This window comes from Rhinoderma darwinii, chromosome 2, assembly GCF_050947455.1.
Source record: "Rhinoderma darwinii isolate aRhiDar2 chromosome 2, aRhiDar2.hap1, whole genome shotgun sequence".
Lineage (NCBI taxonomy): Eukaryota > Metazoa > Chordata > Amphibia > Anura > Rhinodermatidae > Rhinoderma > Rhinoderma darwinii.
Genome location: NC_134688.1, coordinates 471,631,509 through 471,643,906, shown reverse-complemented (window position 1 = coordinate 471,643,906; position 12,398 = coordinate 471,631,509). Strand labels below are relative to the sequence as shown.

General features: G+C 46.8%; 1 protein-coding gene across 1 annotated transcript; it reads left to right on the top strand.

Annotated features, from left to right (window-relative positions):
- Positions 1–1,233: 1,233 nt before the first annotated feature.
- CREG1 (cellular repressor of E1A stimulated genes 1) lies at positions 1,234–11,226 on the top strand. Its single transcript, XM_075854667.1, has 4 exons — positions 1,234–1,556; positions 6,974–7,093; positions 7,174–7,384; positions 9,608–11,226. The coding sequence occupies exons 1-3, from the start codon at positions 1,269–1,271 to the stop codon at positions 7,372–7,374; spliced, it is 609 nt and encodes a 202-aa protein (XP_075710782.1). The 5' UTR covers positions 1,234–1,268; the 3' UTR covers positions 7,375–7,384; positions 9,608–11,226.
- Positions 11,227–12,398: the final 1,172 nt, after the last annotated feature.

Sequence of the window (12,398 nt, the reverse complement as noted above, 5' to 3'; positions counted from 1 at the left end):
AATCAGTGACCAATCAGCATCATGCACTCCTCTCCATTCATTTACTCAGCGCATAGGGATCCTGCTAGATCACCATGTGCTGTGCAAGGGTATGTTCACACGAGGTCATTACGTCCGTAAAGGACGGAACGTATTTCGGCCGCAAGTCCCGGACCGAACACAGTGCAGGGAGCCGGGCTCCTAGCATCATAGTTATGTACGACGCTAGGAGTCCCTGCCTCTCCGTGGAACTACTGTCCCGTACTGTAATCATGTTTACAGTACGGGACAGTTGTCCTGCAGAGAGGCAGGGACTCCTAGCGTCGTACATAACTATGATGCTAGGAGCCCGGCTCCCTGCACTGTGTTCGGTCCGGGACTTGCAGCCGAAATACGTCCGTCAATTACGGACGTAATGACCTCGTGTGAACATACCCTAATACTGACACATTAACGTTACTGGAGTGTTTAGACAGTGAATAGACATTCCTTCCAGCCAGGACCAGATGTCTATTCACAATCCCGACACTTTGTTAACGTTTCTGTGGTACGTACAGCAGAGCAAGCTTAATCTCGCTGTAACCTGTCATTTACAGCGTGACCTCACGAGATTACGCTTCCTCTGCTGTAACTACCACAGAAACGTTAACAAAGTGTCGGGATTGTGAATAGACATCCCGATCCTGCCTGGCGAGGCGGCCATTGGTCGCTGCATCCAAGGGGTTAAAGTAGTCCGATCTCCCTGCGCTGCGCTGTACCAGGGGCTATGTACTGTTCTTACACAGGGGCCCTCTGCTGTCTGTCTCCACCCCTAAAATGTACGCCTCACTATTTTATAAATAAAGTTATTATTGTTTTGGTTTTTGGATGATTTTTGTCAGTAAATAAAAATAGAAAACTTTAGGTTTTCAGTTCTGTCATCACCCAATTCCGAGCTGATATTGCTGTAACCTGATTGGAAGCTGTCAAACTTGTGCTATAAACCAATAAGAGAACCCTATACGCTAAGGTCACGCCCACAACACGTTGCTTTACACTCCGAGGTTCACACCCACTCACTCCGTCCTCTTTTCTGATTGGCAGTGCCCCTCCATTCCATTGGTTTTTATATAACCTACTCCTCCCACAGGGCGGGACGTTAGTTGTTTATATCAACGCGCCCCCCTCCATGCGTTATGTATTTACTGCGTTGCACTTTTCTTCCATCCTATTGGTCGGACGATACCCGGGCTCCTCCCCAAGGGCGGTGTGGTTCTCGTGCTTTCACTTCCTCCTCCCAGTCGGTCAGGATGATGCGTGGTGGTATGGTCGTGAGTTGGGGGGTTGCTGCAGTTCTCCTTCTCGTTCTGTCGCTGGGAGCAGCCGATATCCCCCCTCGTAATGAGACGGCCCGGGTCGCCCGGTATGTGGCTCACATGTGTGATTGGGGCGCTCTGGCCACCATCTCCAGCCATGACCCGGTCAAGGGACAGCCCTTCTCCAATGTTTTCTCAGTTAGTGACGGGCCCCGGGGCCAGAGCAGCGGAGTCCTCTACTTCTACCTGACCACCATGGAGATCTCCGTACAGGACTTACAGGTGAGCTGTCACTTACTGTGTTGTCATAGCAACAGGAACAAAGTATCAGTTGTGCAATAGTTTGTTACATGATATAATGAACAGTGGGGGAGGGGAGACTCCTTATATAATGGTTATAACAGGTCAGGTGACCATTAATAATGGTTCCCGGGCTGTACGCGACTTCTACGTGCGCGGGGTCGTCATTTACGTGGACGTTGGAAGCAAAATGCCGGGTTGTTGGAATGATTGGTGCAGATTGAAGCAATTTGCCAAAATTTCTGGTTTATTGGGTTCACCGTATTTAGATTGTATTTATTTTTGGGGATTTCTTAACCGATCTTCTGAACTAAAATAATTTTCCTATAAATATATATGTAAAGTAATTTGTTCTATCGGTTTCCGGAACTGTCTGATAATCCAGCACCATGTGCAAAGCAGGCTTTATACCCGTGTGTGAACGTGACCTAATCCGCAGTGATCATTATCAAAACATACAAATAAGGCCAACGTGTGGCTAATAAAACAAACAGAATTGCGCAACGTTGTGTAACATTCTGATTGGCCTACGGCCTTTTCTTTGCATGACTTCTTGTTACGTGTGCGCTGTTGACCGTTGCAGACGGTCGTCACGTCTTCATACGGCGTAGCGGAGGGATCACCGCGCGTCACGTCTTCATACAGTGTAGCGGAGGGATCACCGCCTGTCATGTCTTCATGCGGCGTAGCGGAGGGATCACCGCGCGTCACGTCTTCATGCGGTGTAGCGGAGGGATCACCGCCTGTCTCGTCTTCATACAGTGTAGCGGAGGGATCACCGCCTGTCACGTCTTCATACGGTGTAGCGGAGGGATCACCGCCTGTCACGTCTTCATACGGTGTAGCGGAGGGATCACCGCCTGTCACGTCTTCATACGGTGTAGCGGAGGGATCACCGCCTGTCTCGTCTTCATACAGTGTAGCGGAGGGATCACCGCCTGTCACGTCTTCATACGGTGTAGCGGAGGGATCACCGCCTGTCACGTCTTCATACGGTGTAGCGGAGGGATCACCGCCTGTCACGTCTTCATACAGTGTAGCGGAGGGATCACCGCCTGTCACGTCTTCATACGGTGTAGCGGAGGGATCACCGCCTGTCTCGTCTTCATGCGGCGTAGCGGAGGGAACGCTACAAGTGTGTCGACGGTTCACAGCCCCTTCATAACAGCTGATCGGTGGTGGTGCCTGGAGCCGGTCCCCGACCGATCACATATTGATGGCCTATCCTGAGTAGAGGCCATCAAATTTTATGGGACTAGAAAACCTCTTTAATACAGGTGCATTTTTTTACTCCCCCCCCCCCCCCCCCCCCCCCCATTACAGACACAACACCCGGGCCTCCTGCGGTTCGACACATTTGATATAGTCACAATTGGAATAAAGTTTACCTGTTATTTACCACACGTTGCGAACAACGTAAAAAAAAAACATGGCTGTCTATTTTATTTTTTAATTGCTGAGTCATCTGTTCTCCAAAATGGCGCCGTTATAACATACAACTCGCCCCGCAAAAAAAAAAAGTCTTCATACAGCTACGTAGAAAGAAAAATTGAAAATGGGAAATAATGACCGGATAGGGGATAAGTGTCTGATTGCTGGGTGCCCCGCCGCAGGGATTACCACTGTATGGAGGAGGAGCTTAAATCGAGAGGCGGTCAATGTCTCTGGGACTGACGGACACGGCTGAACACTACAGCGGTGCGGCCCCCCGCCATCAGACCACTATCACTTCTCCTGTGGTTGGGGGATAATTGTCCATTCTTGGAATGCTCCTTTAAGGGGTTAATGTACGCTGTTCCCTATCGCGGTGCAGATCTTCCCGTTATAATGATCTCGCACTTTTTTGTTTCCAGTGAGTCAGCGAATGACACAGCAGAAATCCGGACGTTTTATCTTGTGGTCCCACGTGACGTGGAGACGGCTGCAGCTTCAGCCTGTGACTTGTGAGAACGAGGGCCGAGGTCCCGTATACGGAGCCTATAGAATACACGGCACGGCTGTCACATGATTCTTGTCAGACTGCGACGACTCAGCGCCAGGAAGAGCTTTCTTAGGCCCGGGTTCCCGAGCAGCGTAAACGCTGTGGAATTTCTGCAACGGAATTGTGTGCGGAAATTCCGCAGCATTTACAGTAGTAGCAAAGTGGATGAGACTCCGAAAATCTCCTGTCCGCGCTGCGGGGAAAAAAAACGCAGCGTAAACGTTAATGAATTGACCTGCGGTGCAGAATTTAATTCCTCAGAATGTCAATCTATGCTGCGTTTTCGTTGCTTTTCTGTTGCGGGTTTTCCCCATTTGAATTTAATGGGGATGCAAAATCTGCAACAAAGCCCAGAGTTGCGACACTTGCAGCGGATTTGCAGCAATTGCGCCGCAAAAATCGCAACTCCGTAAAAAGTTAAATCATACTTACCCAGAACACTCTCTCCTTCCTGCAGTCCGGCCTCCTGGGATGATGTTTCATCCCATGTGACTGCTGCAGCCAATCACAGGCTGCAGCATCACACGGCCTGCTGCGCCATCCAGGGAGGCCGGACTACACACAAGAGGGAGGGGCTTAGTATGAAGGGCTTTCTTTCACAGCAGTGTGGTGTCGTTTTTCTGGAAAAAAAAGTTTATACTTACCGTCATGGCGACGCGTCCCTCTCGAGTACAGCCCGGCTTTCTGGGCTGAAGTTTCTTTCTACGTGACTGCTGCAGCGGTCAGACGGACTACTGCGTCATCCCAGAAAGCCGGGCTGTGCTCGAGAGGGACGTGTCGCCATGACTACAGCCGGGTAAGTATAATCAAATATTTTTTTTATTTTTTTTTTAGAAAAATTGCACCACAATTTGGTGTGGTTTTTCGGACGGAATTCCCTCTGGCTACCAGGGCGGATACGCGATGTACTTTGACGCAGCGTATCCTCCTAGTATTTTCATACCCTTAGGGTGTCGCACTGATGTCTCTTTTTTAACGGCTTTAGGATGCAGCAATTTTATTTTTATTTTTTTCTGCATTGTCTCATTCCAAGAGGCGTAACTTCATTTTTCCGTCGACTTAGCCATATGAGGTCTGTTTTTTTGCAAGATGAGCTCTGCGATGTCACTATTTTAGGGTACATGTTAAAGGGGTTGTCCACTACCGGACAACTGATGACCTATCACCGGTATATGACTGGTGGGGGTCCGACTCCCAGACCCTGCACCTATCAGCTACTCCGGCTGCCTGCGGGCAGCGGAAGTTATTGCACAGTGTACAATGTATGGAGCTGGAGGCAGTTGGCTCCATACACAGCATAGTGGCCGTGTAGCAGAACTGCAGCTCTGCTCACATTCACTTGAATTCACTTGAATTCTGCAGCTCGGCCGCCATTCCGTGGCCGGAGTCAACTGCTTCTGTCATGGACATCCGGGGCCCGGAGACAGCCGGAGGAGCTGATAGGTGCGGGGTCCGGGTGTTGGACCCCCACCAATTGTATACTGATGACCTATTTGGTGGATAGGTAATCAATTGTCCGGTAGTGGACAACCCCTTTAATGTATTGTATGACTTTTATAAAAGAGAAAATTTTTTTTTTTGTTTTACTAATTTTGCACAATAAAAACGCTTAAAAAACCAAATATGTTCCTGTTTTTCCAGACTGGGAACCATAACTTTTGTTTAAAATGTATTCGTGTGCAAGCGTTTTTGCGGGATGAGTCAAATTTTTTTGTACATGCAACTTTTTTATCGCTTTTATTCAATTTTTTTTTGTAATACGGGCCAAAATAAAAAAACAGCAATTGTTTTTTTTCATTTTCTTTATACATTACGGTTTCTCTGCCGCTCCTTTCTCTGCCGCTCCTTTCTCTGCCGCTCCTTTCTCTGCCGCTCCTTTCTCTGCCGCTACAATTTTCACACTTTTGACTTTTGACAAATAAGACATACATTTTAAAATGATTAAAAAAATCATATTACACCCCACACCCGTATGTTTTATGAAAGTCCTCACCTTACACATTGTGAAACGGCACTTTACACTCAGGGGCGGCTTCATGAAATTTGACATCAAAGCGTAACTGAGTAAAACAAAAAACATAAAAATGTATGTGGGTAAAAGTCCAAGTCAAGCAGAGCCTGAGGCGCAACATATCTTCTAAGGCCCCATGCACACGACCGTACCCGCAATCACGGCCCGCAATTGTGGGCACGGCCGACTGCCATCCGCATTTTCAGGCCGTGCTCCCATACAAAGTATAGGAGCACGGCACGTAAAATCCGAAAAATGGGACATGCTCCATAAGTCCCGGCACGGTTCTACGGCAAGGACGCCCATCCGTAGCGCTATGGAAAGTTGTCCGCGTTCAATGAAAGTGAATGGGTCCATTTCTGCAGCCCGCGATTGCGGTCCGCAAAAACGGAGGTTTTTTACGGCAATGTGCATGGGGCCTAAGTCTAATAGTTCAGGATGTACAGAGCTTAAAGAGACCAAAAATTTCCATCATCCCCATGTATTCAATAAATGGTCTAATTAGGTGCCGGGGGTGATTACTTGTGCAACTGCCCTTCTTCACGCCCCTGTAGGAGGGCAAAACAAAGCCCCCCATCCTCCCTAAATGTGACACTTATCGTATCTGATTGATAAGGAGGGGGGGGGGGGTGATGGCATGTAGGAAGGTTCCTGTACCCCACCTGGGGGAGAGATTACAGTAACAGGCTGTGATCTTTCTTCCTGCTCTCACTTGCAGCTTCCCCTCCCTCCCACCTCTTCCCCCTACTCAGACACAGAACCAGGAAGTGAAGCTTTTCATGCTGTTCCTCGACTCTAAACGAGTGCTGCTCCCCAAATTTTATACCTATAGCCTGGTATCATTTGAAAGCTAAAATTCTGGGCTTCAATATGATACCAAGATCTAAGCTGCAATCCTTATATTCTAGTCATGGCAAGCGTTTAAAAGGAGAGTCACAAGATCTTTCAACCCAAGCCGCTTGCAATGCTGGACCGGTATAGAGTCGCCCACTGGCCACACCTTTATTACATATATTGCGACTTTCAAAAGTATAAAAAAAAAAGTGGATTTATTTCTCTGGGCGTCATGCAAATTAGGACCTGGAAGTGTCCTGCATCTCCCCGCCCCAGTTGGTTGTTTAATGAATTAATCCAATACATAACAGCTGTGTAGTTAAGGGTGGACTGATCTCTTTTACCCCAAAGCGATTGTCGTGAGGGCTCCCATAAGAAGAGAAAGGCAGTCACATGACAGCTGCTCCGTTCATGATCCGAAAACAGAGCGGCTGTCAAGTGACAGCTGCTCCATTTTATCTTCCCTGCGCTGGTCTCTATAGGAAGCTCTAATATATATAACCAGCAGTCGTTACTTTATATTTTGTATTTCCTGTTCTTACAATTTCCTCTCCTCTCTCACTTCCTTTTCAGTTGAACCCAAACGCATCCCTGACTATGTCTTTGGCGCAGACTCCATATTGCAGGCGCGAGCACTACGACCCCCAGAGTCCGCTCTGCGCTCACATAATAATCTCTGGCAGCATCCAGACGGTGAGGAACCTCTGACGCCGCAGTGAATATTATTACATACACAATTTATTCATTAATATAACAAAATATCTTTCACGAAGGTGGATGCTGCGGAGACGGACACGGCAAAGACCGCGCTGTTCAGCCGCCACCCGGAGATGGCTAGTTGGCCTCGTGACCACGACTGGTTCTTTGCCAAGCTCAACATTACAAACATTTGGGTGTTGGATTACTTTGGTGGGATCAAAACTGTGACGCCGGAGGAATATTACCAGGCCAAACCTACTGGGAACAATGTATAGAACCCAACAGGTATATATGATGAGGACCAGGGGAACCGGCAGGGAGGACTAGCACTTACCATTACTAGGCTCACCTATTTTAAGGGCACCCGTCACTAGGATAAAAACCTTTTATATATAGACATCTGATAAACACTATATGGCCAAAAGAATGTGGACACCTCTCCTAATTATTGGGTTCAGGTGTTTCAGCCACTCCCATTGCAAAAAGGTGCATAAAATCCAGCACAGTCATTCAAACTCCATACCGAAACATTGCTTGTCTTATGGGATGTAATGAAGAGCGCAGGGAGTTTACACGTGTCACCTTTCTGATCTGCCCTGGTCATCTGTAATTGCACTGCACTAATCGGCAGCCCCTTCTCTCTATCAGTGCAGGATAGAGAGAAGGGGCTGCCATTTCCCTAGTAAAAGTAACAAATTCATACTTACCGGCCGTTGTCTTGGTGACGCGTCCCTCTTTCGGCATCCAGCCCGACCTCCCTGGATGAAGCGGCAGTCCATGTGACCGCTGCAGCCTGTGATTGGCTGCAGCCTGTGATTGGCCTGTGATTGGCTGCAGCCGTCACTTAGACTGAAACGTCATCCTGGGAAGCCGGACTGGAGACAGAAGCAGGGAGTTCTCGGTAAGTATGAACTTATATTTTTTTACAGGTTGCTGTATATTGTGATCGGTAGTCACTGTCCAGGGTGCAGAAACAGTTACTGCCGATCGCTTAACTCTTTCAGCACCCTGGACAGTGACTATTTACAGACGTCGCCTAGCAACGCTCCCGTAATTACGGGTGCACACACGTAGTCACCCATAATTACGGGAGCCCCATAGATTTCTATGGGCCTGCCCGTGCCGTAATAACGGCCTGAAATAGGACATGTTCTATATTTTTCAACGGCACGGGCACCTTCCCGTACGCAAAAGTCTATGGGCCCGTAATTACGGGCGTTTTTATGTTCGAGAGCATGAGGCCTAAGTGTTATTATTGTGAAGTGGAAGCAACTAGGAGTAACAGCTCAGCCATGAAGAGGGAGGGCAGGGATCATTGATCGGGGGAGTGGAAGCTTAGCCAGTCTGGTCCAATCCCACAGATCTACTGTGGTGCAAATTACTGATAGTCACTACTGGCTATGATAGAAAGATGTCAGAGCATCGCAGCTCGCTGTATATGGGGCCGTGTAGCTGCCGACCGGTCACAGCGCTCATGGTGACCCCCTGTCCACTACCGAAATCTCCTACGACGGGCACGTGATCATCAGAACTGGAACATGGAGTAATGGAAGAAGGCGCCTGGTCTGATGAATCACGTGTCTCATCATTTCGACGGCCGGGTGCGCGTGCGTCGCTTACCTGGGGAGGACATGGCAGCAGGATGCATTATGGGAAGAAGACAAGCCGGCGTGGTCAGTGTGATGATCTGGACAATGTTCTGCTGGGAAACCTTGTCCTGGCATTCATGTGGATGTGACACGTACCACCGACCTAAACATTGCTGCAGACAAGTACCCCCGGCATGGCAGCGGTATTCACTGTTGGCAGTGCCCTTTTTCAGCAGGATAAGGCCCCCCCGCCACATGGCTGACATTGTCCAGGAATGATGAGGTATATAACAAACACTTCAAGGTGATGTCTCCAAATTCCCCAGATCCCAATCTGATCGAGCAGCTATCATTTGACAGCCACTCTCCTAATAGTGGAAGGAGCGGCTGTCATCTGATTGCCTTTCTTCTTGCGGAAGCTCTTGGGTACTTCCTTGGCCGGTAGACTCCTATCGAGGCATGAAGTGTCTAACATGAGACGTCTTGGAGCTCCTGTTGCAGTTCGGTGAGAAGAGATGCACTAATGGCCCGTAACCTGCGTGGTCTTCAATCAGCCCTTCAAGAGATATTTAGTGGGGCAACTATCCCGACTTTCCGTATCCTAATTTAGAGGTACCATGACCTAGTGACAGATGCCCATTGTATAGTGGTAAATGAGGCACCCACCCGCCGGGAGTCATCGCTGTGACCTGTTCGACTGCTTGTGCGAATTTTGTTACTTTTAGTATTTTATTTTTTCATTTAAAGAAACGGTGCACTAAAAATGTCCACATTTACTATTGGAAAGCACAAGCAGCGCTCGTTTAGTGGCCGATTTGCTCATCTCCGCCCTGTTGAAATCATTGGGTGAAAACCGCAGATATTGTTTGTATGGGATCTGTAAGTGCAGCCTCCTTATGTAATATTTTCTTTCCAACAGGTCTGACGCAGCGTTACACCGGATCCTGCTCTTCTGGTACCTGCGCCTTCTAGTTCTGATGCTCACGTCGTGCCTTCTCACTCTGTGATCTACTATACAGGCTTTTATCTTAAAGAAGTTTTCCAGTTTTATGCAAATTAAGTTCAATTCTTGCATAATGAAGAGTTCTGTAACTTTCTAACATCCTTTGTTTCATTTCCTCACCATTTTCGAGATCTCTGTTGATAACCGTAAATCCAGAGGCTGAAATCCCGTCTTGACCGTGTCCTGCTCACACAGCTGCGGTTTGTTACATTGAATCAGTGTAGGTAAGAGCTGTCCGCTGCTGTGTTTAGCTCACAGAGGGCCGAACACCGTGATACATTGTAACAAAGGACCGTTTTTTGGGCCTCTGGATGTAAATAGTGAATGTTCCATTCACTTACAGCAAGTAGAGATCTTGATATTAATGTGGAATTGAAACGAAAGTTACAGAACTTTTCATCATACAATGATTGTTTTATTTAACTAACCTTTATTTTGAATAATAACTTTCACGATGGCTGCTCCTTTTTTTTTTTTTTTTTAAAGGGACAGCTCTCAATAAACCATCTATTCTTTTTTTGTTTTTGGATTGGTAGGTCGATTATAGGTAAATTCCAACATGACAATAAATTCCTTTAATCCAGCATCTGGTAATTCAGAAAGTCTAAATACTAATTAGCATGAGTGCCATAACTTCCAAGAGCCCGAGACCCAATACTCTATAAACGTCAATAGATAAAAGCTCCCCCTTCAGGACCCTAGAAAGAGCGTCTACCACTCTGGAGGACCCGGCTTGTCAGTGCAATATACAGATAGACTATTGATTGCAATGGGCATGGTGTAATACTTGATCTGTCCTGTGGTGGCGCTGCAGGGAAACTGAACACTTACTGCCAGGTTCCCCTACAGATTACAGCTGATCGCTGGGGCTTTCTGCAGGGGGACACTTTGTAATCGGCTTATTGTTGGGGGTCCCTTCTAACAAAAAAGTTTATAAAGTGTACTACCCCTTTAATTATTTTGTTTTTCACTGCGCTCAGGTCAGATCATTGGGAGGGGTTATAATCTTAAGGAATAGAGATAAATAGCAACATAACCTATTCCAAGAATTCTGCTAGGGCTTGCTGGGAGTCTTGGGCCTCATGCACACTGCTGTAGCCATGTGCACAGTCCGTGATTACACACGGATGGCCGCGGAGTTCCCTCTGCATTCACAAGATGTGCATTTATTTCAAAGGGACTGGACCGGAATTCCGCCCCCCCCACCCCCCCCCCCCCCCCACACACACACGGTCCGTGTAAACCATGGTCGTGTGCATGGGCCCATAGAAATGAATGGGTCCGAAATTCATCCGCATTTTTGCGGATGACTTGCGGACTCTAAAACACGTTTGTGTGCATGAGGCCTTAGTGCGAGATGTATTATAGAGCAGCCATTTGCGCTCACGAGGATTCTACTAATATAATAGTTTTATATTGCGAAATTGAATTTTAATAATTTCTCTGCCTTATAAGAACAAGAATTGCTGTGTGTTTAACAATCTTGAATGTAATGATTTGTACTGTTATAAATAAAGCTTTATATTTTTAAATAAGGCGTCTGTAAAGATGAATGAAGTATTACATAACATTCTAAAATACTCTGTGCTGCTGGGGACCTGCAGTCACGTTCCATGATTATTTTACAAATACCCCCGGGGCAAGTAACGGGATGATGGCACTGAAATAATGTTTCTGTTTTCAGAACCCTAAGAGGTTCTCTAACTATACTTAAAGGGCTTATCTCATCAAGACAACCGCTCTTAACCCCTTTAAGACCGGTCAATTTAGCACCAAGCATCTTGGTGGCCATTCAGATAGACCGGCTGGGTCTGCCAGGGTGGCAGTCACTCTTACAGAGAAGCTCTCCTAAGGGGCATCCTGAGTGGTCCCTACTAGGACTTATGGACATGTGTTCATTAAACGACCCCTTTTAATTTAAGAAAAAAATCAGATTAATACTTCAGGCTAAGAGGGAGAATGACCTGGTTGACTGCGGACAAGCTGTTTTTCTTACTCTTGAAGGTAAGTCCACACTGTTAAAGAAATCATGGCTCAAATTATATTAGACTGAAATTTTTGAAGTGTTTCAATGTACACTCACTCCGGGAATTTATCCAAATGATAGGTTTTATCGATATATCGGAGAGAAGTAAGAGACAGACATTGCTTGTATGCTCAATAATACTCCTCTGAGGTTTGTTGTTCGAACAATTACAATAATATCTTTGCAAAAGGGGTGTAGGCTTGAGGTTAACCAATCATTTACAATATAACAATAACTCCGATTCAGCCAGTAGCATACAATGAGAATATTTCATATTAAACCAATCAGAAACAATACATTTCAAATGTAAATTATAATTTCTCATTAGATGCTTACGTCAAGCTTCACACCTGCACATTCTCTGGCAAGAATACAATACTGTCTTTATGAGCTTGTTCTCACCCACTAAAAGTATATATTTTTCCCTCCGGACCAGAATGAACTCTTATCTCACTTCCCCTCTTTCCTTATGAAAGAGCTGTTTTATCTTCGAAGTCACCACGCTTTTCTTACAACAAGCTTCACATGAGAACCAAGGACACGCATCGCTAAGGCCCCATGCACACAGCCGTAAAAATCGTCCGCAATTACGGACCCATTCACTTCTATTGTCCACGGACACCTTCCCGTTTATTTACGGGAAGGTGTCCGGGCTGTATTAGTGTACCGCAAAAGATCAGA

Excerpts from the sequence above, each read along its gene's own strand:
- CREG1 (XM_075854667.1), top strand. The coding sequence starts at position 1,269 with ATGATGCGTGGTGGTATGGTCGTGAGTTGGGGGGTTGCTGCAGTTCTC. Across the intron at positions 1,557-6,973 it reads TCTCCGTACAGGACTTACAG|TTGAACCCAAACGCATCCCT; the intron begins GTGAGCTGTCAC and ends CTTCCTTTTCAG. Across the intron at positions 7,094-7,173 it reads TCTCTGGCAGCATCCAGACG|GTGGATGCTGCGGAGACGGA; the intron begins GTGAGGAACCTC and ends TCTTTCACGAAG.